The sequence below is a fragment of the Lacerta agilis genome, chromosome 5, assembly GCF_009819535.1.
Source record: "Lacerta agilis isolate rLacAgi1 chromosome 5, rLacAgi1.pri, whole genome shotgun sequence".
NCBI classification, from domain to species: domain Eukaryota; kingdom Metazoa; phylum Chordata; class Lepidosauria; order Squamata; family Lacertidae; genus Lacerta; species Lacerta agilis.
Window position 1 is genome coordinate 31,686,405 of NC_046316.1, and position 23,887 is coordinate 31,710,291.

The window sequence follows — 23,887 nt, forward strand, 5'->3', positions numbered from 1 at the left end:
CTTCCCAGTTTGTGCACACACAGAGAAAATCGAAAGCTTTCCCTCTAGAACTAATCACAGTGACATCCAAATTCTTCAAACTGATTGGTTTTAACTAAGAATATCAGTGGCAAAGCTTTCTTCCTTTTTTGTGTTACAGGTTCATGTTATTGTTCAAGTCTGTAATAGCTGTTACTGCTTCAGAATATTACTTATTAATAGTAATTCAATTTGGTGGAATAATCTACTTGGTCTTTTGATTTGCTGAGCTTCTTTTTTTAAACTTCACCTATTTCTACTGGCTTTAAATGTACAGTATTAGGATTGTCTCTTGGATACTGTACATGGTGAACTTTTAAATACCTTAAAAAAACAACTCCATGGTTGATTCAAAATGTTGCATTTCATAGGCTTCCTTAAATGCAATTTCGTAAATTGGATAATATATACAACTTGCAATGGAAGCATTTTTTTACAACTCCAACCATATTAGCTTTAGAAGAAATTGCACACTTTTCAGTAACTGGCTTCGTGGCAGCTGTGGTGTTGATCTAGCACAGGGATCAGCAACCCACTAGGTGTCCCAGACTCTGAGCTTTCATTTTTTTTAAATTCTAGCCCTCCTAGAGGAAAAATTGTGCAGCAAAATGTGCAGGTATCTTTAAAGTGATTAGTGTGGCTACCTCGTTTTTTTCTGGTAGTGAGAAATGTCCCCTGGTATTAAACAACAACAGCATCTCTCTCTTTCTCTGTGTATGTGGTGTCCAGAATCAGGACCAGCAGCATATAGCTGACTTACCATGATGAGCATGTCAGGGGTGGCGTTGTCTCTCTAATGTGTTATGCCATGCTGCTTCCATGACTGCCATAATTGGCACTCCCAGCACTTTCAAAAATGTGCCTTTCACCAGGGCAGATTTCAATCTAAAATTCAGAAATAGCTTGCTGGCCAGTTGAGAATGTTACTATTATAAAGCAGTTTACCAACAGCCTATTGATAGCGGGTGAAGGACGGAATACAGCATTTGGTTTTTGGGGACCAAATATATACATTGCAGTTTGTAAACCTATGGGGTACTATTAAATCCACAGTACCATTTGTAGTGATCTTAAGGAAATTGAAAAAGTTGTCTATCTTGAAAGTACTGTATTGTTTTTACCCTCTATGCTCCTCCTTTACAAGAAATTTAAAGAACTAGTTTTGTGCTAAGTATCTGTAGACCAGTCTGCAGGGTCACTTACACCCACAGGAACATCTGTGTATGGTTTTCATTCCAGTAGGGATAGAATTGATCCTCAAAACTGTAGGAAAGAAAAAAAGGAACATTTCACAAAATAAATGAGTCATCTAAAATTTCATATGGCAATATAATAGAAAGGGAACCTCCATCTAAATCTGTCTTCATAACAACTTTTTGAAGTAGGCTTATTAGGCCAGGAGTTGGTGGTCTGACAGAGCCTGAAGGTTACCCAGTGAGCTTCATGAGAGCATGGAAATGTGGATTTGGTTCTCCCTGATCCAAGCCTGATGCCTCACTGTTACAGACTCACCCTCCCTTCCATATCTGTGGACTTAACATACATCACATATTTATTTATATGGCTTGAAGAACATCTGAAACTTCTGGCTAATCATATCTATTAAGCTTAATGGAAGTGTTGTTTCTAATATGGATATAGTATTACTTAAAAATGTATTTGAAAATGTTAATTTTTTCTCCTTGGTAAGTAGTTTTGTTGAACTTGTAGTTAATGTATTGCAACTTTTATTTCAGATGTGCTGAAAGACATTATGACACCGCCAAATTTAACTGCAGAGGTATGCCTGTTCTTTCATATTATTTCTCCTAAACTAAGAAGCAAAATGGATTGCAAGTGCTTAGAGAGGAATGTTGCTAATGTAGCAAGCCACAGATTTCCTATTAGTTTGATATCCAGTAATTTCTGTGTTGGCCCCAAACAATAAATAACGATTAGAAAAGGAATTTATCTTTTCAATGAATCACTTTTTCTTGTTCTATATCATTCAAAATGTATTCGGAAGAGACTTGTGCTTGGCAAAGAGTGGTATTCCTATGTATGGATACTAAGTACAATGTCTGCCATTTGTATAAAGCACTGTGTTTTCTCAGGTGTCAGTCACCTGATGTCATTATGACATCAAATGATTTACTTGTGGGTCCTGACCACCTGCCAAGTTGACCTGCGGAAAGGAAGAAGATAAAAATCCGGCATACCCAGCCAAAAAGGAGCCCCACCCCACCCTGTGATAAACAGTAGTGAAGACTTTTTGGATATAACAGTATGGCTATAACAGGCTGCTCTACGTACAGCAGTCTCTTTATAAATTTTTGATAATATAAATTACTGATTTTCAGTTTGCTCTGTTTCGTTCCACGGCATCATGACACACCAAACTCTGTGTAGCCCATGAACGGCATATAGTAGCCCACGTGTGACTTAATTTTTTGCTGCCTTACTGGGATTCCCAAAGCAGGGAGATTGTCAAACACTTGGCAGGTCATAATAAATGCCTGATGGGCTGCATTTGCCATGGTATGTGACAAATTGCACAAGCCTGTTATAGATGATTGCTTATGTAATTTGTATGAATCCTATAATGATTAAAACATCTAATATTGATATGTTAGATTTAACAGTAATCTGACTCCTGACTAATCAGTACACTCTGTTTTATAGTTGCACAGTATCCTTTTGAAGACCATAATCCGCCACAGCTGGAGCTTATCAAACCTTTTTGTGAAGATCTTGACCAATGGCTTAGTGAAGATGGCAGTCATGTTGCAGCAATCCACTGTAAAGCTGGAAAGGGACGAACTGGTGTAATGATTTGTGCATATTTGTTACATCGAGGAAGATTTCAGAAGGCACAAGAAGCCCTAGATTTCTATGGGGAAGTAAGGACCAGAGATAAAAAGGTAAGAAGCTTGATTTTACTACATATGCATTATGCCTTTATTTGTAAATCACTTGTGTAGGATATCTTGAAATGGGGGTGGTTGTTTTTTTGTTTGCTTTTTTGACATGCTTATGTTTATGCTATGAATGTACAGTAGTCTTAAAAATGGTACCATGTTTTTAGATTTTTTCTTCCACAAATGTAGTCAGCAACCTTTGCCAATAAAAAATTAAATATTTTAGCTTCTACCTCCACCACAGAAGTGCATAGTAAGAAGAATGCAAAAAACTAACTGACTTAGACTTGTATTCTGCTGTGTCCTAGGCACTTAGCAATTTACCCAAAAGCACAGATACTTACTCCTTAAGACCTACAACATAGGCACCTGTGTAATTAGAAGAATAATTGGGAAATAAAAAGTCCTCCAACCCTGCTTTAGCTTGTTTGTATTCTAGGTCTCCAAGGCTTACAAGTTCCCATTTTCTAAACTGGAGATGGAGTACTTGTTGGTCTCCTGATGTTCTTTGACTCCCAACTCTCATTGGCCCTAGCTAGTGGTGAAGGATGATGGGAGTTGTAGTCAGACAACATCTTGGAGGGACACAGGTTTCTTGCACCTAAAAGTTCCACATTCCTCTCTAATGATGATCAAAAAGGGGAAATATACATTCTTGAGTGAGCACTAGGGCACCACCAGTTGGGTGTTCTCACTTGCTTGAAGAAGCAGAAAATGAAACTCCAAACAGTATAATTTTGCTGATGCAGCTGTTAGGGACAGGCTGGGTCCAATTGGAAAGCAAGACACAGCACCATGTCTGCCCTGCCTCATTGGTTAGTTATGTCTAGGGTTGTCATTTGCCTAAATGCATCTTAGTTGATTTATTCTATGAGTTCTAATTGATTAAATCTACATCTGAAGAAGAAAGCAAACTTTCCATTGATTTTAAATTAAGTGTACTTGTATCATATGTGTGTGCTTGTGTCATAGTATGCACTATCTCAGAAGGGTCATTTCTTCCCATGAGAGAGAGGAGGAATGAATGCCTCTTTGTAGAAGGCAACTGCTACCCATACTTTTATAGGTACTTGCATTCCAAGTGCTTAAATTTTCAAAATATCTGCTACCCAATTTTAACACAGAGCACTCGATCAAAATATCTTAATTGGCTAAATGTTGCACTCCTGTTTGTAATAGTTTGTAATGCCATTATTTCAAATCCCCACTGTATGCTTGCACAGTATTTTAAAAGAGATAGTGTTCTCAGTTGCATTCAACTAACTTCAAATTGCCTTTCACTAACCTTTGCTAGTTGTTTGTTAGAAATGCTACAGGGAGAGACTGGGGGAGAGGAAACTCAGTCTTGGGTATGGGCAAAATAAAAAAATACCTTCCAGTAGCACCTTAGAGACCAACTAAGTTTGTTATTGGTATGAGCTTTTGTGTGCATGCACACTTCTTCAGATACTTCTTCAGATACATCCATATACCTCCAGATAGTTGGTCTCCAAGGTGCTACTGGAAGGAATTTTTTTATTTTGGTTTTTTTTTATTTTGTTTCGACTATGGCAGACCAACACGGCTACCTACCTGTAATTAGGTATGGGCAGTCATAGCATCTACACAAGCTCTGCCAAAAGAAGGTAGGTCTTCAGTTCACAGATGCTGAGCCTCTTCTCCCTTCCAACAGCAGCTCAAAAGGTCAAATGGAGTGTAATATAATTGGTATATGGTTACTTATTTCAGAATATGAATTTGAGCATGAAGCATGAGAAATAAAGTAGTTGCTGGTGCCCATTGGGACTGGTAGGGCAGAAGGCTGGCAGCCCCCACAGTAGGTGGAGCCAGAGCCAATGAAAGGCAGAGCCAACTAATTCTTCCCCCCCTCCTCCCAGCTGAGTTCTAGAAGGGCAACACTGAGATTAAGGAGGAGGAAACTGACAGGCAGTGCCACCTTTCTGATTGGAGGCAAGTAAGCAGGAAGGCAGGACCAGAATAGGACCATTAACCCTAATAGACCAGTCTCCACTAGAGAAATAATACAAACATGACAGATTTGACTACAATAATTTTAAGGGTGTTTTGACATTCTACCTTTTTAAATTGTTACCCTATAGGTTCTGCCATACTATTTTTTATTCCAAATACTAATTGGCTTTGTGCAGTCCTATAGGAGTACACTTGTACAGATTGCCATTGGAACCTAAAAAACTCTCGAAAATTAGGAGCATTGCCTACCAATCGTGCAGTAAACTCACTCTCATGGGGATCGGAGGCTGTGATTTCCACTTTAGTTTCTTCCTGACCACACAGGAAATAGCATCAGAAGCTCTGTAAGTCTGTTGTGGTGTTTGAATCTCTTAGTACACCTTTTCATCAACATAGTGGCTTTCATCTTGCTTCTGTATTAATTGAAACCTTACTTTAGAAATTATGTATTTTTTATTAATTGTTTTTATGGTTTATACCATGCCATTTAGCCGGAAAGGCTCTCAAAGCAACTTACAAAAATCAGTTCTAAGAAATGCTGCAAATGCAGTAGTAAATTCTCAGAGTCATTTACATGGCATCTGCTTGGGAGAGGATCCTGTTGTTGACACTAGTAAGAATGGTCAAACTCACCCAGAAAGCTTAATGTTTACTGGACTAATGCTTTTAGGCTATCATGTGGTTGCACTTTCTTTGTGTTCAACACCCTCTGGCACTCTCTTCTGACGGTCACTCACTCTGTTGTTCATGCAAGCTACAAGGGTCCACTTCTTCAAAGACTTATCATCCATCCTCTAAGTTGTCATGCAAGCCTTTCACTTTTAAGATGATTAGCTTTAAATTTTTGGCATTGAGATATTTTACTTTTGGGTTTTTCTAGATCTGAAGCTATGGAACCTCCCTTCTTTGTTATTTCTAATTCCATGGCCGCTAATTCTCCCTAGATAGCAAATACAAGGTTACTTTCAAATGATTATGATTTGGGAAATGGCATCTGGCTCTGCAATAGAGGTAAACAGAAAAGCACTCTACTATTCCAGCCTCCTGCCTCACTTCCACTTGGTCTGGAGAAGAATGAAATGCTCTAGAGCAGGCATGTCCAACAGGTAGATCGTGATCTACCGGTAGATCACTGGACATCTGCGGTAGATCACTGGTAGATCATTGGCTCCCCCCAAAGAAGCTGAACAACTGTGGCTTCCCTAAAAAAAACCTCAACATTTTGCCTCATCCGTGAAAAAACTCAACAAATTTGACCTGAAACCCCTCACCCCCGAAAATGGGCCTTCCTCCTTCCTAAAAAAAAGCTCAACAATTGTGACCTGAACCCCCCAAAAGGGGGTAGATCACTGCCAGTTTTTAACTCTGTGAGTAGATCCCAGTCTCTTGGAAGTTGGCCACCCCTGCTCTAGAGCATCTGAGAATCCTGTGGTTTCAGGAAGCACTCAACTTTCTCCATGTGTTTTTCTTCTAACTTCACCAGAATTTCAGTGAAGAAAAGCTCTGTAACACTGAAGTTTCCACAGTGTTCAATGAAAAGGAACTAGATTCTCATTATCTCAGCTATCTAATTCAATGTGCCTGCCATATTTCCTTGCTCTTGTTAACGTCTTGGCTCCACGCATTCCATCCATAGCTGTCAACTTTTCCCTTTTCTTGCGAGGAATCCTATTCGGAATAAGGGAATTTCCCTTAAAAAAGGAAAAAGTTGACAGCTGTGATTCCATCTTTTAAATAGCATCTAAACATTTCCATGGTCAATCAACTTTGATTCCATGTGAATATCATTCTGTAATTACCACCCTTCATATGCAGCAATGGGTTGCTTTTTATCAAGAACCATTTACCTGCAATGGATGTCTCTAGTGGAGGGTTCTCTGTCAGGCAAAGTGGGCCATAGCCCTCTCAAGATTCTGAACCCTCCAAAGCCATAGTCTGGTCTTTCACCTCTGACCCACAGTCATTAATACATTTCTACTGACTGACATGCTTCCTATATGCTTCTGCCCATCTCTGCTTAGCCATTCAAAATAATCACTACCAGCAGGTCCCACTGGTCCCACTCCACCTTCAGCAACACACTCCCATAGAAATGGCTTGGGCTGGGTGGTAGATTCTGTTGTTCTTTCCCATGATCTGGTGTTCTGCATTGAACCAATTAAAACAAGTGAGCATGGTTTCCTTTTGTTCATGTAAAGTTCTGTTAGATGGGTGTATACATACATAGTCATACTTGGACTACTTAGTGCTGTTCTCCTGGTCCTAATTCTGATGCATCCATGGCCCTGAGAAGGCTTTTGTTACATGATTTTTTCTAAGCCTGCTTTTTGCTGATAAGGGAACATTTTGTTGGTGGCATTGAGTTTGTAATTTCTTCTTTGAAGACATCTCCTCCAATAAAAAGAACTTTATTTCTGTCCTATCAGGAACTTATGTTGGAATTTATGATTCTCCTCCTCCACGTGTTATCCTTATGACTGAGACATAGGCTGATAGTGAGCAGCCCAAGGTCACCCAGGGAGCTTCATAGTTGTGTGGTGATTTTAATGCTGGTCTCCTACATCCTAGTCCATTTATTATCCTTCCATGTTCTGGAAAGGCAAAGAAGTTGGGATGGGATGGGGATTATATTATCAGTAGGGCTGAAAGTTTAGGGTGTGACCTTTTTTAGCAGTTCAGTTTGGCACCTTTAAACAGTTCAGGCTCTGGTCCTATCTGGGAGCCATCCCCATGAAATTTAGTGGGTTTACTTCTGAGCAATGTATGGTTATTGTGACATTAACACACACTAGAAATTGTGACAGCAGGGACCCCTTCTAAATTAAGGTTGGACACTTTTCAGTTTGTTTTGGAACTGCAATACTTCAGTGTCCACACCTTTGCAAGAGAGGATGGGATAAAACCAAACAACTTGGCCCCGCCCATGTGACCTTATTGGCTTCACCTACATCACCTCTTTGGTCATGTCATGTAACCATTGCAGTTAAGCACTTTCTCTTTCAAGTCCATTATCTTCAATACACCTCTCCTCTCACTTCTTATTTCTCCACCTTTCATGTTTGGTGGAGGGGAGTGTGGATATTATACTTATTAATGCTTGAAAACTTTCCACCCACAAAGTTTGCTTATCTAAGTGCAAACTGCTCTCTCTCTCTGGATTTCTTGATTATTTTCGTCCTAGGGTGCATCTATGTATAGAACTTAGTAGTGAATCATCTTGATCTTTGATCAAAGTACATGCACTGGCTTGTTGGGCTTCCCGTTTGCCTCTGGACAATATGCTGTGGTTGATATGCCATAGTGAAACACTTTCTTGGCATATTTAATTTGAGTACCACCACACCTGGAGTTTGTTCTTCCATCAGTCATAAGTAAACTCTTGGAACCAATAGTTAAGATAGGGTACAAGTTGTGACGCTACAATATTGTTGCTTTGGCACTTGCTCCAGCCAGTCCTATTAGTGAATTGTCAGCTTTGTATGTTAACTCTTACCTGCTTTTAATCCACCAATTTCATGATTTCCAGCAACAGTTACTCACAACATTTTTCCTTCTCTAAGGTTTCTGGGGAAGAACATGCTGTTGTGCTTGAACTTGCAGAAAGTTTTAGCCATCAATATTGATAGAATCAGATCCTCCCTTAAATTTCACTCCCTCTTTATTGCTTACAGCAATGGCAAAACTTAACACATTTGATTGTAAGTACTGTAGAGTTTGGAAACTAGCATATGTTCCTACTGTTAGGGATATGAGCTCAATTTTAACATCCAAAAATGCTTGTGCCACTAACATGCCTAATTGCTTATATCTGAAATATCTTTCCACTTGTTATTTTTGCATCTTGATAGACCTGCCTGTGTGGTGTAGTGGTTAAGAGCGGTAGACTCGCAATCTGGGGAACCGGGTTCGTGTCTCCACTCCTCCACATGCAGCTGCTGGGTGACCTTGGGCTAGTCACACTTCTCTGAAGTGTCTCAGCCCCACTCACCTCAGAGTGTTTGTTGTGGGGGAGGAAAGGAAAGGAGAATGTTAGCCGCTTTGAGACTCCTTGGGGTAGTGATAAAGCGGGATATCAAATCCAAACTCCTCCTCTTCTTCTTCTTCTACTGTATCTGATCAGTACAGAGAGTTGTAAGCATCTTTGAAGTTTGGGTGCTGCAGTACTTTGTTCTTAGAGTACAGAACTTGCATGATTGCTTCTTGTATCAATTTGGTATTATTTGGACATGGTTACTTTCCATTAGCAAGTTGAGAGACCTAGGCTGGTTGGGGCATGGTCTGGTGTGTGAAATAGCAGTGCTTGATCGTCATAGTATATCAATCTTTATAGAGCTGCTGAGAGGTGGAAAAGCAGTAACCCTATTCAGATTCACCTTGAAAAACATGAGGCATCATAATGCTAGTGTTCTTGTACAAAGTCTTATATTAATTGCACTAGCATAAAATCCAAGGAGCCATATTTAATTATCCATGATCTCTGAGCAGACAAGGGCGTCAGGAGATAACTGGAGTTCTATAACTTTCTCTTCTTCCACAGCATTGCAGCCTATGAAGAATACTGGCTTCTCCACTGCAATTTATTTCAGTGGATAACAGGGTTAATCCTCCAAGCTACCTTTCTTAATGGGATGCGTACCTGGAAGCTCTTTAATTCTCTCTACCTCCCCATCCCCTGGTAGCTCTGAGCTTTGTAACTATTTCTTTTCACATGGGGTCCAGTAACATTTTTATGCTTTCACTCTGGTCCCTGTTCTCTGTAGTGCTAGTTCAATACATTTCCTGTTGATCTTGCTCATGGGAGGGGAGGGTGTGTGTGATATCTATGTATTTGGTATTGTGACATAAGGAATTTATTGTAAATACAGTGTTTTGCTTGGAGCCTTGAGGTTTTTGCAGAATTGAGCTGCTTTTTAAAGGGTCTAAAAAGGTTCAGAATGAATCTTGCTTTAGTAGGCTGAACATCAGAACAAATGGAAAATCTCTGAATGTTACAGGTATCAATATTTTTCTCTTCATTTGGAATGCAGAATTGAGGGAACCTTGCTGGAGTTGGATTGTGTGTATACCCTCAGAAGTCAATGATTAAGTTAGTGTTATCAGAGTTGACTTGTCATTTTTAGTACATTAATGTACTGCTCTTTAGTGGTTTTCTACAGGTGATATCCTTGGTTCAACATTCTAGCTTGAGGTTTGTTTGTTTTTTTGTCTGAAGTTTTAGTGTTGCATTTATGTTTGGGGACTTGCAGCTTGAAAAAGAAATCAGTTATGTGTGAAGAAGAATCTGGAGGAGCAGTGTCCCCACCCCACCCCCATGGTAAACTGTGGTAGAAAATATAAACGTTACGAACTGTGAAAATTAATGAGAGAAATTTTCCAGTGATTTTTGTTTTATTTGGATGCAGTTTGGCAAGAGTGATTCTGAACACCTTAAGTAACTAAACCTGAATGTATTGATGCTCTGCACTGGTTAAGGTTGAAATGATTTTCTAAAGGTTTTGAAAAACGTTTATTGAATATATGTAAAATAATTGTGTACATCTGAAAACACTGGCAGCATTAAGATAAATTCAACAGTGTAAATAGGTTTTGATGGATACAATAGTGGAATACTTATTGGTATAGTTTTTGTAAAATATGCGGGGATTTAAGATATGTAAAATGAACCATGGAAAGAGAAGAACGGAAGTCATTGATATCTTAAGGATGTAAAATGAGTATTTGAAATTGTAAAACAGAAAATTTAATAAAAATCATTTAAAAACTAACCAACAACCAACCAACATGATTTTCTAGTTTCTAATCTCAATAAATACCTTGTTTCCTTTTGGGCTTAATAGCATCAACATTTGTTCTGAGTTGTAGCATGTAAATTTACAGTATTGAACATATGGCATAGATACAGAGAACTACCCCTGGTTTAAAATAAATTGTTTTCAGTATACCAAAATATTGTGTATGTGCTCCGAAGTTTGGTCATTAATATATTTAGCTATATTCCAAACTTCTGAAAAATGATTGGTGTGTTTAGAAACTGGAAAAGAACATGTCTGTAAATAGAAAATTCTGAAAAATAGTTGCTTCATTATAGAAGAAAAAGCCTTCATAACTTACAATGCAGATACTTTCATATGCATGCAGATCAAAGTATAGTGCAGAATGGAAAAATAATGTACATTCTTGGTTTTGAAAACAGTTGTACGATTCTCAGTATTGGTTTGCAGAGGAAAAGCAGAGTGGTTTTACTATAACTTTCAACTCTCGTGATCAGAATTGGACCTGTACAAATAATCCATCCTATCCTCTGTGTGGAATATATATGAATTTAGGCCTATATTCAGATAAATCATGACAGCTCAGCTGTGATTTCCATGACTAAAGCAGTTGACTGCACTTTTATTTGTTTTAAGGACTGGTACTTATTTCCATACAATAACAGGAGCATGATGACTAGTGATAGTTGGTGGTGTGTAGTCTATTTTGAACAACTGAACTGGAACTTAATCTTCTGTATTAGTATTTTTCTACATGGTAAAGGAGAGAAAACAGAAGATCAGTGGAATCTAGTAGAATAAATTAGTGTTATCTTGATGCTTTCTGTGGAAACTTCCTGCTACCATTTAAAATAACAGAACTACAGGGCCAGCTGAAATTTCCCCTTCTGCCCATTTTTTCTTATATTTCTACTTCTTATAATGAACTACTTATGTATTTTTGCATGTAACTTTGCTGCAATGGAAGACAGGACCTGGATAATCCACTATTTAATTAACCCCACCCAATGGACTAGAATGTGGTCTAAATCTCCCTTTTAGTCCATCTCAGCCAAAAGAAGGGAACTTACCCTGAAACTCATCTACAGGTGGTACTTAACACTATGGAAACTGGTGCTGATACGCCCAGGAACCTCACCAAAATGTTGGAGAGGTTGCATCTCCATAGGCACATACCTCCACATGTGGTGGGAATGCCCCCAAATCCAACTCTTCTGGACAACAGTCCTACAAGAAATGTGCCAAATAACTAAACCGGTATTAGAACTCAACCCAGAACTGGCACTACTGAACACCTTACAAGATCATAATGACCAGTCACATTATACAGAGCTTAAACCCACCTACTCTCAGCAGCCAGAAGCCTCATAGCCAGACAAAGGAGAGACCTGTTGGGGTGAACATGGACCAGTGGTACCAAATCGTATGGGAAATAGCCTTGCTAGAAAAGCTAACCAATAAACTGGAACTGACACAGGAACAAATAGAAGAGGGTGCCTTCACCCCAATATGGCTTCACTTCATCACATACACAGCCCAACAAGACAACAAGAACCCACCAACAGCATACAAATCAACCTGGCTTACTTGACCCAGCAAGACCCCCCCCCCCATGCAAACACACCCCATTGCAACTAATCACAGACAACCATCCACACCCTGGGCCCCCAAACCCTCTCACTACCAAGGAAAAGTAACAAGTGAATAGAAAGATAACCTATCTGGTTGATGCGGACACAAAACCCCATACATACACTGTAAAAAATATAAATTTCACCACCACCCCTCCTTTCCCCACTCTTCTTCCTGACCTTATACTGCACTCAACATTAATGTCTCATATAACAAAGGTAAATGATCTGTAGAAAAGACTGTATAACTTGAAAAAAGAGACGAGACATGTACTTTTGTAAACCAAGAAAATCTTTAATAATAATAAAAACTAGCCATTGTATGCAACCAGTCTTCTATGCAGCATCATAGGAGTGAGTGACAGAATATGGAATTAAACTGTTATAAAAGAAGAAGTTCAAGAAACATTGAATATACATAGAAAACCATTCCAAGAGTTAACGGAAAAGCATGGACTGATAGCTTTTTTCTTTTCTTTTTGGTGACATTTAATTTTATAACATGCTACAGGCTTGCCAATGTTCAAGTGCCATCATACTGGCTTTGAAGTGTACATATTAAGGAGCATAGGAATTAATTGAGAGATCAGATTCATATTCAGAAATTAATTTATGAAAGTCAAGAAAAATGGCATACATGATTAGCATTCTTGATCTTATAGATAATTTTTTATTTATTTAGGGAGTAACTATTCCCAGTCAGAGGCGCTATGTATATTACTATAGCTACCTGTTAAAGAATCATCTGGATTACAGACCAGTGGCCCTTCTGTTTCATAAGATGATGTTTGAAACTATTCCGATGTTTAGTGGCGGCACTTGCAGTAAGTATCTTTTTAAACATTTCTACTGTGAGATGTCTTCTAATATTTGTATTTACATCTGTTCACTGTTGCTCTACTTTCATAACCACTTTAATATTGGCAGAGTTAGCCATGTCTGTAGACTAAGGGTCAGAGTCAACTAGCCTGGTGCACAGTGGCAGCTAGTGTAAGGACTCATACTAGCTGCGCCTCCCTCAGATCCTCTCTGGAGGGTCAGGAGACCCCTAAAACAGCACATGGGAGGAGAGGGGAGGCCATTTGTCTGACAAGTAAAAATGCTTGTGTAGATGGAACCATCGTATTAGTACTATGTTGAATTCCATTTTCTCTCTTCCCTCCCAGCCTGCTAAAGAAATTGGCTGGAATATTCATTTGTTCTCCTAAATGCTTCATTACATGTTTTTTTTTCTGTCGCTTCTCCTTTCTAGTTTAGTTTGTAATTCAGAATGAATTATGAAATTCCCACTCTACATTCCATGTAAGAGGCACACAGCATAATCCTATGCATGTTTAAGCTGCTCGAAAATAAGTACCAATGAGTTGAGTAGAGCTTATTCCCACATATGTATGCATAGGATTGTTGTCTTGGTCAGCAAGCTTATTTTGCTTTTGCTCAAATTCTTGGACAGGCAAGGTAAGACCTTTCCATACTAGCCTTTAGTTCAAGCCATAAATTCTCATTACTGTATTTTCTGGGTTTAAAAAACAACAACAAAACTTAACATCATATGATAGTATACATAATTGGTGAGTAGCTTTAGAGGTGAGAAGATGGGCTTTCAAGAGAGAAGCTTGCAGCTGTTTTGTTACTCCCTGGACCTTTTTGCTGCTGCACCAAACCAGGATTGTCATCTGACCCATGGCTTATAGTTAAACTCTGTCCTCAGTAAGCACAAGCTGTGTTAGAAGGGGGAAAGGAATGAGCTCTCCTGCCACATGGATACTTGGCAGCAAGAATACCTAATTTTTAAGAGATTCAGTATCTTTACACATGTAATTTGACAATTTCACAAGAGCTTAATTTATTTCAATCTAATATATTAACTGTTTGCATTAATTAAAACTTGTATGCGATCAAGTATATAGAACAAACTTTCTTCCCAGTTTAGAAAAGCATAACTGATTCTTAACAATACTTTGCTGCTATGAGTCTGAAGTGAACAAACCAGTTTGGCCTTCACATAGTCCCAGTAAGCCATAGCTTGGCTTGCCATTATGCAAACCAGGCCATTATGTTAAATCTGTGGTTCTGTTGAGTAGTTCTGCTCCTTGGTTGGCTAGCAGTGTTCTAGCTAATTGAGCTGATTAAATTGCTAGTCACTTGCGTTCTAGTTGAGGCTCACCATGTAAACATTCTTCTATATAAGGCTCTTAAGTAATCCAGTGCTAGATTGATATATGTATTGAAAATGTCACTGTTCACAACAGACTTAACTTGGAAATGGTTGACCGCTTAGTATAACAACATTCATATTGATAGTCATGACTCAAATGCTTTAAAAATACTTGCTTCAGGTAAGTGTCTTTATAATTCTGGACTTTAAATTAATTTTAAACTGCTTGGCTATTTTTATCATGCAGATCCTCAGTTTGTGGTCTACCAACTTAAGGTAAAGATATTCACCTCCTCTTCAGGACCCCCAAAACGTGAAGACAAATACATGTACTTCGAATTCCCTCAGCCATTGCCAGTGTGTGGTGATATCAAGGTGGAATTCTTCCATAAGCAAAACAAGATGTTGAAAAAGGTGTGTTTGTTTTAATCTGAGAAAATACTGATTCCAACAAACCCCCCCCCCCCAATTCCTTACTGGTTCTAAATCCAGCAGCTCTTCAGTTCAGTTTGCTATTGGTGGCTTTAGGCATTCTACCAAAGTGATAAGGAAGGAGATATGACTCACTTATGCTTTTCTTGTCATTGCTTCTGGATATTGTGTGAAAAGGGACAATGTATATATGCCATCTGCCCACTTAGTATTATATCAAATGTTGTAGGAAGTCAGTGCAGATGACTGATTTCTGCTTTGTTTTCCATGACTTTACCTTAGAGATGTGGACTACCACATTTTGCACTATCTGAAGTTTCCAAACCATCAGTTGCTGAAGTCTTTAGCTTATATATTCATGAATGGTGGTTGTTGAGCCCAAATCAGAAAGAATGGCAACTTGCTAATTAGGTGGTTAAATGTTTCCAAATGCTGCAGTGGACCCACAAGTGCTTCAAGTCTGAGGGTCAAATCAAATATTATGGCAGCCTGCTGCTCAAATGTTTGCCCTATTTAATGTGTAAAGAAGTAGAATAGGATAGGTCTAATCTTAGCATAAAAGGGAACATGTTGGTATAGTCTTAACTTCTTTTGCTGTTATCATCTTGGCAACCTTTTGTGATAAATGAGATTGCAGGGCTGAAGCCCAAACAAGTCAGAGGATATTTGCATGAGATACTGCAGTTTAACCAGCTTCTCTACAATAATCTCGTAAGGGACTTTGTTAAAAGCCTTACTGAAATCAAGATACACTACATCCACAGTGTTCCCCTGATCCACCTAGCTTGTAACTTTATAATTAATAATAATAATAACAATAATAATAATAATGAGATTTGTCTGGCATGACTTGTTTCTGAGAAACTGATGCTGGGTCTTAGTAATCACAGCATTCTTTTCTAAGTGCTCACAGACTGACCATTTAATTATTTGTTCTAGGACCTTTCCTAGTATTGATGTCAAGCTGACCGGTTGGTAGTTAGTTTTTCTAACTACCAGTCAGGATTTCTTAATAGAAATGAGCAAAAACACTGAACATTATTTCATAGGACAAAGTTGGCTCAACTGGCTTTTTCAGCCTGTGCTAATTGAGCTGCTTTGAACAAAAGTAACTTTTGTTTTCGAACTGGCTTCAGGTGTATTGCATTAACAGAACGTGTTCTGGGATGGAAGCAGCCCAGTTGTGCTAGGTCATTGGGAGCACTTTTGAACTGTGCTTTGATAGAGTCATACCACCTGCAAAGGAAGCTTTATTTGCTGCTGGTTTTTGCATGATGAGAATTTTTTTTTAAAAAAGATGTTGCTATAATTGGCTTCAGCACAAATGGAATACAATTTGCATTTCTAGTAAGTTTCATTCCTATTTTTAGCAACTTCTTGTATCCCATATACCAGAGTGTCCTCTGCCACTGTAATAATGAGATATGGTTGCAGCCAACATATTTCACCCAGATCATCAACAGTTATCCAAATCAATAGTTCCTAAATAATTCTGGAATCTAGTTATGTCGGTCTGCCTTTAGAGTTTTGTGGACGTACCTGGCTTTATGCCCTGAAAGCACAGATGAGTGTGCATTTAAGACGTTAGAAGTTTATGATCCTGACTATCACATATAACTACTTGGAATGTAATCTGCTTTCTTGCGTACATGATTACGTTGTATATATACAATAGCAGTACAAAAGTCTTATAAATCTTGCAGATACAATTTATTGAGCAGTTGTAGGTTGAGTAGCTGCTCCGTTTAGCAGCCTTTTCATAAAATCCCCAGACCAGAAAAGTAAATATAGAAGTGTAGAATCATTTCTGTTTTTTCTATGATCATTTCAGGATAGAACTATAAAACAATCAGCACAGACCTTTTTTGGGGGGACGGGATGGCAATAGCTTTCTAGTGGAGTGTAAGGCAACACACTTAGTCCAAACAGCATCTCTTGTTCTTTATCTACTTTAACATTACTGTAACAGCAGAATTACTCCTTATAGAAACAATGTTTCTTTAATATGGCAACTTGTTATGCTTTCCTTGCACTGATGAAAAGCAGGTTCTCTCCTTTTGCAACCTAAAAGGCAGAATATACATTTGAGAAAACAAACAATTTCTTACAGGAAGTATATCATGGAAAACATTTCTTGAAGGGAATTTGACTGTAGCAATGGATAATTTCAGTATCCCTATTATGGTTAATTTTAGTCCTCGGTTAATGGGTACTTTCGTTTCTTACCAATTGCAGCTACCACTAGCAGTGTCTAATCTACCATACAGACTTTCATGGATGTTTGACATCAGTAGACATACAGATCAGAGGTTGTGAATGACTTATTTTGTTTTGTACTAGGCCTGTTTTAATTGTACTTGTACAAAGTGGTGGTACTTAGTTGACTTGATCCTTAATTGTTGGAAATGCCTCTAATGAATTGCATCTGATGCTGCCAAAACTTGTAACCTCCAGGCCTGGATTATGAACCCTGGTTTATAGTGCTCACTTTTTAATAAGAGGTTGAGCATTACAGTCACTGCATTCTTTTTTAGTTCATGGTTGAATATGAGTGAGAGAAGAACTCAAATCTTCCTCCTTCCCTTCCAACTGCCGTCCAAAACTTTTTCTGCACCTATCCATTCACTTGACGGTGGTGGCTGCTGCAGCAGTAGCATAGGAAGATCTGTCTCTTCCTGCTTCTCCAGTAACACTGCTGTGATGCTGTACCAGTAAACTATGTACCAGCACTTGGATGAAGTGGATATAAAGCTTACCTTCTGCTAGAAAAATGAGGGAAGCTGAGAATGGATGAGTCCTCATTGCAAACACCACAAGTTCAGCTTATAATTACTCCTGAAATATGTCAAGCCACTTCTCAATTTTTAAGGAAGTGGGGGAGAAGAGAAAGAAAAAGTTCAGTTCCCCAGGCCAATAAAGAGTTGAACTGAGATGGGGTGGGGTTGTGTTAAAATTCTTGCCATGGTAGTTACAGTTAGGGGTACAGCATGCTCCTAATTCACATGTTTCATCTCATGATTTAGGTTGACCAGATTTCAGGATGTAACAACTGTGTATACAGGCATACATAAATTCAGAGTGGGAAGAACATGCAGCGAATTTTAACACATACAGCCTTCTCCCCAAGATTGGAATTAGGGGTAACCTCCCCAATTTTTCATATCCATTGTGTCATCTACCCTCTTCTCAGAGAAGGCCTTATATGCAGCACTGATCATCTGGTCTTTGTGCCAGTTAGAAAGCTACTTATTATTGCAGTTGATTTTCAAGTGGTAAAAAAGAGGAGAAAGGGTTTTTGAAATTAAACACTCAACAAAATTTTAATGAATAATCATGCTAGGCATTGGGGCAGCTCTACCAGAAAGGAGGGCGGTGGAGGTATATGTGTCAGTGCAGAAATGAAGATGGGGAAAACACTCCCCACAATAAAACTTCTTGTGTATCTGTGTATGTATTTGTGCAGCCAAATTTCAATAGAATATATTCATATTGTGCTATGTTTAAGTTTTTTCTTTTTTCCCTCTAGGACAAAATGTTTCATTTCTGGGTAAATACATTCTTCATACCAGGACCAGAAGAAAATTCTGACAAAGTAGAAAATGGAAGTCTTCTTGGAGATCAGGAACTTGATGGAATTTTCAGTACAGAGCGTTCAGATAATGATAAGGAATATCTAATACTTACACTAACAAAAAATGATTTGGACAAGGCAAATAAAGACAAGGCAAATCGTTACTTTTCTCCAAACTTTAAGGTAGGTATATTCAAAGGCATCAAAGAAACTTGAAGTGTACTCTGAGAGATTGAAAGTATGCCATGCATAGTAAATCCGGGGTCTTATTGTACAGTGGTACCTCCGGTTACGAACTTAATTCATTCCGGAGGTCCCTTCTTAACCCGAAACCGTTTTTAACATGAGGCACGCTTTTGCTAATGGGGCTTCCCGCTGCTGCCATGCGACTCCCGCTCGCATCCCAGAGCAAAGTTCACAACCAGGAGCATCTACTTCCAGGTTAGCGGAGCTCGTTAACCCGATGCGTTCGTAAGGAGGATGGTTCGTAACCCGAGGTTCCACTGTATACCTTAAGGGTAAATGTGTGACAACCCAGCAATGAATTTATTTATTTAAAATATTTTAGCCCACTCTTCATCACAAGTGATCCCAGGGTATGGTACAAAAACACAACTTAAAAATAACATCCATCTGCCCAATAAATATAAAATGAAAGTGGCAGCTTCCAGAATCAGTGTCATAAGATTTCCAGCAGACTGCACTGCTTCCGGGTCATCTTCAAGGGCACCCCTATGTAAAGCATATTATAGTAATCTAACTGGGAGTTACTAGAGTATGAATTACTCTGGCAATCTTACCTCTGACTATCAATAATAGGAAGATGTTCAAATTTAAGAGAATTTTGTGTTAAACTATTTTATTTGTATGTTAAAACTACTATCACACTGACTTGTTTTCCTCTTTCATTTGTGTTATCCGTACCTGCATACCAATACAGCAAGAGCTGATTTTGGCAGAACCCAAGCTGAATTCTGTTAATTGATGTTTGGACTATAGTATGTGAGAAAGAAAAAATTAGCTTCCTTTTACAATTCTATTTCAGAAGCACACATTTAATAAGTACTTTGTTAGGCTTTTCTTAAGGTTTCCAGGATCTTGCTAAAATCTTTTGATAGAGTAGATAGTGACCAGATCCTGAGTAGAATAACTGTTAGAATAACTACAAAGAAGCTAAAAATATGGGGCTTTGCCATTTTAATAGAAGATTGGATCAGTCACTCTAGAAGAAATGAAAAATGTAAGATACTAATAAGCCTTGAAATTGCTATTGCTGCCTTAAAGATTCCCAGTTAATCACATGAAGTACTTGCTATTTGGGTTTCTGTCTAGTGTTAATGCCTAGGTTGTGATTTTTTTTATAGCATACATGAATTGTAAACATCATATCAACTACTATAATATTCTGCATTCACATTTCTTGTTCATAACAGTGCTGTGCACAGATCACCACACAAAGAACTGCAGATGCAGGGAGCAACCTATTCCTTCTTTTCCAAGCAAATATGGACTGATATCTTTTCTTTTTTTTCTAGGTGAAGCTATTTTTCACAAAAACAGTAGAAGAGCCATCAAATCCAGAGGCTAGCAGCTCAACTTCAGTAACACCGGATGTTAGTGATAATGAACCTGATCATTATAGGTATTCTGACACCACTGACTCTGATCCAGAGAATGAACCTTTTGACGAAGATCAGCATACACAAATTACAAAAGTCTGAATTTTTTTTTTTTATTTGGGAAAAAATACCACAAAGAAGAAAACTTGAATAAACTGAATTATGGACCTTTTGAAATGGCAATAGGACATTGTGTCACAATTATCAGTTGTAGGAACAGTTCTTTTCCTGACCAATCTCATTTTGCCCTATGAAGTCTCTGGGCTTGACACTTCTTGTCCAGTTGAAAAAAAAGGTTACGTAGCTATGTTATGTATATACCTTTTCGTGTCAAGAGAACATTTAAACTTCAATTAGGAAAACACAAAGATGGCACTTTCCCATTTGATTCCAGTTTTATAAAAGTGGAGACAGATCTGATGTGTATACGTAGGGAATTTTCCTTTTGTGTTCTGTCACCAATTGAAGTGGCTGTAAAGCTCTTTCTAATACACAGGTTCACATCCTGCCCCTTTCTTTGCACTTATGTGGCAACAGAGAAGTCTGCAGTTGGCTTGGAGAAGTAACGGGTTTTACTACATTCAAATGCATGTAATATGGGTAGGAGAGTGGAAAGAGAAGCTCAGAAAGGATTGTTTTGTGCTGGACCCTGGACTGTGTACCATTTCCAGCTTACTTACATGCACCTCTTTAGCATGCTACAGTAATAAATCCTGGACATTTGAGGAATCGCCGCTGTCACTGCTTGTTTGTGCATTTTATTTTTTTTAAAAGCATAATGGTGCTAGAAAAGGCAGCTAGAGGGAGTGGTTCTGTATTAGGGGTACAGGAATGAACCTTCTACAGCATCTTAAAAGATCTACAAATGAAGGGATATGAAAATTTGGTTACATGTGAGACACCGTAACAATGACTTAACCATACAAATGTGGAGGCTGTCTACCAGAAATGGGCTTACACAGTTGTTTGTGTGTTACAGTTGCCATGCCCCCAGCTGTGGATGATAAATGTTGAAGTAATATTTTTTCTAAAAAAAGAAAATAAAAAAAATCCTTGTCTTTCAAACATTTGGAACTGCTATTTCGAATTTCATGGTGTAAAATCCCATTGGTTTATTGGAGTTAAACTTGTTCATTATTGTCCCATTTGAGTAAAAGAATTTGGAATAATCCATTTTTCCTAGTCCATTAGCATTGATAACAAGGGTATATATGGTAACTAGTCAAGGCAGAACTCAGGCTGAATACCGAACAAAGAGGCAGCATGCTGCTTCAACATTCACTGGTAAATTTGCTCCCTTTTCTAATCTGTGTAGTTGCGTGCCTATAACTTCATATTATTTTTAGTGGAACTTGCATGTAACTGCACAGGATCATAGCTTTCATCTATTACGTAAACTTTTTTCAAAGCTAATGTTCAGATTTCCTCAGATTCGATCCAGTTCTACAATACCATAGATGGACCTTATTGGCGAGAGGTGACTACCGTGTCACCGTTGACTTTCTCCTGCAACTTATGTTGAGCCTGATTTATGTTAAGTCAATTTGAAAGCCACATTAGCCAACTAAAAAGTTTGTGCTTTAAAATGTTTGGATGTTGACAGTGTTCGGTGTCTTGTACAGTTCTACTGTGTAACATGGGAGGGTCAGATTGGAAATATTTCAATGGCCTTTTGCACTGTTCTTCCTTTGGAATGTGAAGGTCTGAATGAGGGTTTGGATTTTGAATGTGTCAGTGGTTCTGAGAAGCCTTGCTTACGTTTTTATGGTATAGTCATTGGAAAAGGAAAATGGTATTATATATATATTATATATATATAATATATATTATGCATACTCTCCTATACTTTATTTCAGCTACCATCCCCATAGAACATGGCAAGAATTACTATGACTGAAAGGTTTGAGTCCTAATTAAAACTTTATTTATGACAGTATTCATCATTTAGCTTGAAAATGCATTCTTGTAGGTAATTTCTTGAGTTTCTGGACTGTGTGCTTAAATTCTTGGATGTGCAGCAGCTTACATGTCTGAAATTACTTGAAGGCATCACTTTGACAGGAGCTTACTCTTAGGCCCTGTGCCATCCCTCATCATCTGTAGCCCCATTAAAAATAGTTTGTCACAGTAGTTAAAGGGCAGTTGTATAAAATAGCACCAAGGTTATATGCTGTGGCACAAATTGTAAACTGAAGGGATGTTTACATGCAGCATCAATTGTTTTCAGCTTTAAGGAAAAAGAGTTTGGGGTGCCAGTGTGCAGTTCCATGTTTAAAATTCTAGCAAACGTGCAATATGTTAACGATGCCTGTGGTTGCCACAAAGTGCCTCGTTTACCTTTTTAAAATACTGTTAAAATGTGTCATGCATGCAGATGGAAGGGGTGGAACTGTGCACTAAAAGGAGGCTTTAACTGCAATGTTTGGTAGAGCTGCCTCTTTACTCCGCCAGTTCAAAATTCTCAGTCTGTTTTCATATAGAATATTATATATATATACATATATATATACACTAAGAAAAAAAGTCTGTTAAGCAGCCTTATTCTGATTCAGCCTCTTCAGATACTATTGTGCTGTGCAACAGTGGCTCTGTGTGTAATGCTATGCACCGAGGATACACAAAACAAGAAAATGACATGTACAGGATAATGTCTCATACAAATCAGATGTCCGTTTGTTATTGTGTTTAACAGCCCTTTATCGTAGTGTTAAAACTCCACTTAAAACTGATTAAAGTCTCATTCTTGTCACTGTGTTGGGTGTATTATTATATGGAAGCACATGGAATAAAATCACTTACATTTCAGTAAAATAATGAAAAGCACATGTGATTAAATGCCTGGGGATTGCTTAATGGAGACGAACATGTTCAAAAGTATACCCAAATTTCATTGGGGGAAAAATTGGTGAGGTTTTGACAGTTTGTGATTAGACTAGTGTAGGAATATGAATATGACTACATAATTTGGTTTTATAGTTTTCAATCTTTTGTAATAACTTCAGTATGGTGAACTTCTTTTTTCTGGTGAATGAAAGAGGGCATAGCTTAGTGGGGTAAAGCTCAAGCATTACATAATAAAGTTCTAGGTTAATACACAGCATATCCTCAATGGCTGCTTTTCGTACTGTAGTTGCAAGGATGAGAAAAACCTGTTTGAGACCTTACAGCTAAGAAAGACAGTGCTCTGCCAAATAGGCCATTGGTCTAAAATGGTTATGTGGCATCTCCTTTATATCTGTGCAGATCTAGAGCAATTAAACTATTCCTGTTCATTCTAATATACATCTAGCACAGGACAATTTGCACACCTAGCTATTTTCATGGTAAACTGTCAGCATGAATACGTATATGAAACTTGGACTTCTGGGATGGGTTAATTTTGTAGCTTTAAAAATATTACCGCCAACAAGTACTTATATCAACCTGTTCCTATGTAAGAAATCAAATGCTTTGATGCATTGTTTCAAAGGTGACTGCTACTGAACAATCAGTTTTTTCCCATTGGTCCAGAAGGGTTTTTGATGCTGGTTTCTTTGTATTTAATGTGCTCAAAAGATAGCCTATTCAAGCCTTAAAGTGGACACTATATATTGCTTTACCATTTTTTATAAAGCATGAAGAAAGGAAACTATATGCTTTTGTTAAATTAGGCAAGATTGTCTAATTTCTAGTGTTGCCATGTTAGTATTCATTTAATACCTTAAGTTGTGAAAAGCTGTATGGGGCAAAGATTGTTCCTAATTGTCCTAGACCTTTGTACAATACTTGCAGAATAATACGAATGTATGTCTAAAACCACAGAATAGTGTTAATGGAGGC

The 23,887-nt window shown here is 38.2% G+C and overlaps 1 protein-coding gene across 1 annotated transcript in view; it reads left to right on the plus strand.

Annotated features, from left to right (window-relative positions):
- Positions 1-22,820, plus strand: part of PTEN (phosphatase and tensin homolog) — a 47,839-nt gene extending 25,019 nt beyond the window's left edge. The window contains exons 4-9 of the mRNA XM_033149188.1: positions 1,755-1,798; positions 2,680-2,918; positions 12,971-13,112; positions 14,694-14,860; positions 18,405-18,632; positions 19,985-22,820. Of these exons, the coding sequence (XP_033005079.1) occupies positions 1,755-1,798; positions 2,680-2,918; positions 12,971-13,112; positions 14,694-14,860; positions 18,405-18,632; positions 19,985-20,170 (1,006 nt within the window). The 3' untranslated portion in view covers positions 20,171-22,820. The remainder of the gene's footprint in view (positions 1-1,754; positions 1,799-2,679; positions 2,919-12,970; positions 13,113-14,693; positions 14,861-18,404; positions 18,633-19,984) is intronic.
- Positions 22,821-23,887: the final 1,067 nt, after the last annotated feature.